This window comes from Chondrus crispus, genomic scaffold, assembly GCF_000350225.1.
Source record: "Chondrus crispus Stackhouse genomic scaffold, scaffold_1, whole genome shotgun sequence".
In the NCBI taxonomy this organism is placed as follows: domain Eukaryota; phylum Rhodophyta; class Florideophyceae; order Gigartinales; family Gigartinaceae; genus Chondrus; species Chondrus crispus.
The window spans coordinates 734,224-737,035 of NW_005178809.1; the positions used below are offsets into that span (position 1 = coordinate 734,224).

Here is a 2,812-nt window from a genome sequence, read left to right on the forward strand (position 1 = left end):
CGCGGCTTATGCCGCTGGCCTTGCGGTCGCCGCTGGAGCGCCGCGTCGCCGACTAGCTGCACTCGTTCACGTTCCGCACCAGCCTGTTCCGCGCGCGGCGCCCGGAGAAGCCGCAGCTGCCGGCGGGCGATGCCGACGCGCCGCGCCGCGACGCCCCGGCCTACTCGGTCCGCTTCCACCCCGACCACCTCCGCGTCATGGCCGGCGACGTGTACGGCATGCGCGACGAGGTCATGGCCCGCGACGAGCGCTACCGCCCCAGCCCTAACGGCGTGACCTGGGTCACCACGTACCAGCTCGACGGCGCCCCCCTGCTGGGCAGGGACGAAGGCGAGGTCGCGCGCGTGTTGGACGGCAGGAGGGACGCGCAGGTGCGCGACCCGGCCGTCGAGTGGATCGACTTTGTCCCGGAGGACGCCGCCACGCCGCAGCCGGAGGAGACGCTGCTCACGGACTACTTCCCCCACTTCCACGCCGCCGAGCTCGAGGAACACCTGCCGTGGAAGGTCCGCGACGCACAGGGCGACAACAGCACGGCGTATGTGTCCTCGTTCACCTGCTTCGAGGCCGTGCTGCACATCTACCTGTACCAGGAGATGCTCATGGGCGGCGGCGTGGGGAACATCGACCACCGCTTTCCCAAGGACAAGAAGGCGCGCATCGCCGTCATCGGCGCCGGGCCGTCGGGCATCCTGTTCGCGTCGCAGCACCTAGTGAAGAACGGGTACGACAACTTTGTGATCCTCGAGGCGTCGGACCGGTTTGGCGGCAAAACGCGGACCGTCCACCGCGAGGCGCCCGCCGAGCCCGGCAGGAACGTGCCGTGCGAGCTCGGTACGTGCTACCTGTCGCTGGGCTACGAGCCCATGTTCCACCTGTTCGAGCAGTACGACGCCGGGCAGGTGGTGGCGCTGGACAAGGACACCAACCAGTTCAGGTCCATCATCGACCTGGACGTGGCCAAGACGCAGGAGGAACGCGAGAATGGGGTCGAGTACGGCGACTGGACGCTGCGCAAGAACGGGAGGTTCAAGCTGTGGGAGCAGCTGGAGATGTACGTGGCCGGTATTCGGTACCTCGTGGTGCACTACGCCACCATGGGCATGACGATGAACGACTGCATGCCGGTGGAGCCGCCCACGGAGCTCAACGTGCTGGAGAACCTGCAGCGGCTGCTCAAGGAGGCGATCGAGCAGTCGGACGAGGCCGACGAGAAGGAGGTGCCTGCCAAGGACCTGCTGGGCGTGCTTAAGAAGGAGAAGCGCGAGGAGGACAGCACGCCGCTCAAGGCACGCGGGCTGTTCGACTTGATGGACGACTTTGGGCAGGACATGGATGATGTCAAGGCGATGGTGTCGGTGGACGGGCTGAAAAAGGCGTGCCGCAACGTGCTGAATACGACGTTTGGGCAGTTTCTGGACGACAACGACATGGACGAGCTGCGGTCGGTGTTCACATACGGGTACCAGGTGCAGGGCTACGGCACGCTCGACGTGATCCCGGCGTACTACGGGATGGTGTGGATGACGCCGGCCGTGCTGACCGGCAACATTCGGCAGCTGTTCAACGCGGACGAGGCGGCTTCGCAGAGGGGCACCGTGAATGTGGCCAGCAAGGGATGGCTCACCCTGTGGGAGAAGATGGTGGAGAGGGACTTGAAGGATAAGATCGTGTACAACGTGGCCATCAGCAGCGTGGACCGCGTGATGGACTAGTGGGGCGGCCCATTTTAGATAAGTATGGTCGCGCGAGATGCTTACTTGTACGTTTAGTTAGGGCCTTGCATTCTTTGACGGTAATGATGAACGCTAATGATGAACAACAACAAGCTCGAGTGCAAGTTAGGTAAGGTAAGGAATCAATAATGAATCAATGATAAAGAAACGCGTTTCTTTATGATACGATGCGTATCGAACACTCTTTTTGAGCTCTCAGAGCGTCTCCACCGGTGTCGCCCAAATCAGATCAGATAGGGTCCATATTATTTTGGAATGGAACGTCGCTCCGGCGGCACCTTTCCCCATGTCGTATCTTACACGTGTACATAGCTCCACCGGTACTACAGTTTCGCATCATGTTGGCGGCAAGCCAATTGTTTGTGGGAAATGAGGATCCAGATGCAGATCATGTCAGGAGAATCGCGACTCAGATTATTGCTTTGGATTGGACATGCCAGTTGGAGCGGTTCATATTGATATGGATCCAAATAACCCGTTACTGTACAGGACCAAAATCCTGTGCTCCAAATTCTCGGGGTCCAATCCAAGTCCAAAACATGGATCGCAACTTCTACCGGTACTTAACACCGCCGTCGCTCTCCTCCCACAGTAAACACGACCAAGGTCTTGAGTCTCTCCTATGATACAATGCCGGTGTGGTGCCATCACTCTCAAAATTTTGTCCAAAATTTTGTCCAAATATTGAATTGGGACCTTATCATCAGCATTGGTGGAGACGCTCTGATACTGTACCTGTATGACGGCCACGCATCGTCATATCTGCCTGCGCCTGTTTCCAATCCACACTCTCCCTGTGTGAACAGGAGACCGATGACTCCTCGTTTACTCGTCCTCGCTCGTTGGTTATAAGTCTGTTCCCTGCGGGACAGACTGTCCTGTGTCCCGCACTCGCGCCAAAACCCGTCACGCAAGCCCGCCGCGCCCGTCACACCGCCGCGAGCGAGACAGCCACGCCGCCGTCCTCCTCCACCACCTTGACGACACCGACGACGTCCCTCGGGCACCCGTCGTCCCGCCGCCCCGGCACGACGGCCACCCGCAGCTCGCGCCGCGCGCGCTCGCCCCTGACGCGT

The 2,812-nt window shown here is 60.6% G+C and overlaps 1 protein-coding gene; it reads left to right on the forward strand.

Annotated features, from left to right (window-relative positions):
- Positions 1–197: 197 nt before the first annotated feature.
- Positions 198–1,899, forward strand: CHC_T00001407001 (hypothetical protein). XM_005711788.1 is given in 2 exon segments: positions 198–1,715; positions 1,716–1,899. 1 exon segment carries the CDS (start codon positions 198–200, stop codon positions 1,713–1,715), a length of 1,518 nt encoding a protein of 505 aa, XP_005711845.1. The 3' UTR covers positions 1,716–1,899.
- Positions 1,900–2,812: the final 913 nt, after the last annotated feature.

Bases quoted from the DNA above. Each gene is read 5' to 3' on its own strand.
- CHC_T00001407001 (XM_005711788.1), top strand. From the start codon at position 198: ATGGCCGGCGACGTGTACGGCATGCGCGACGAGGTCATGGCCCGCGAC.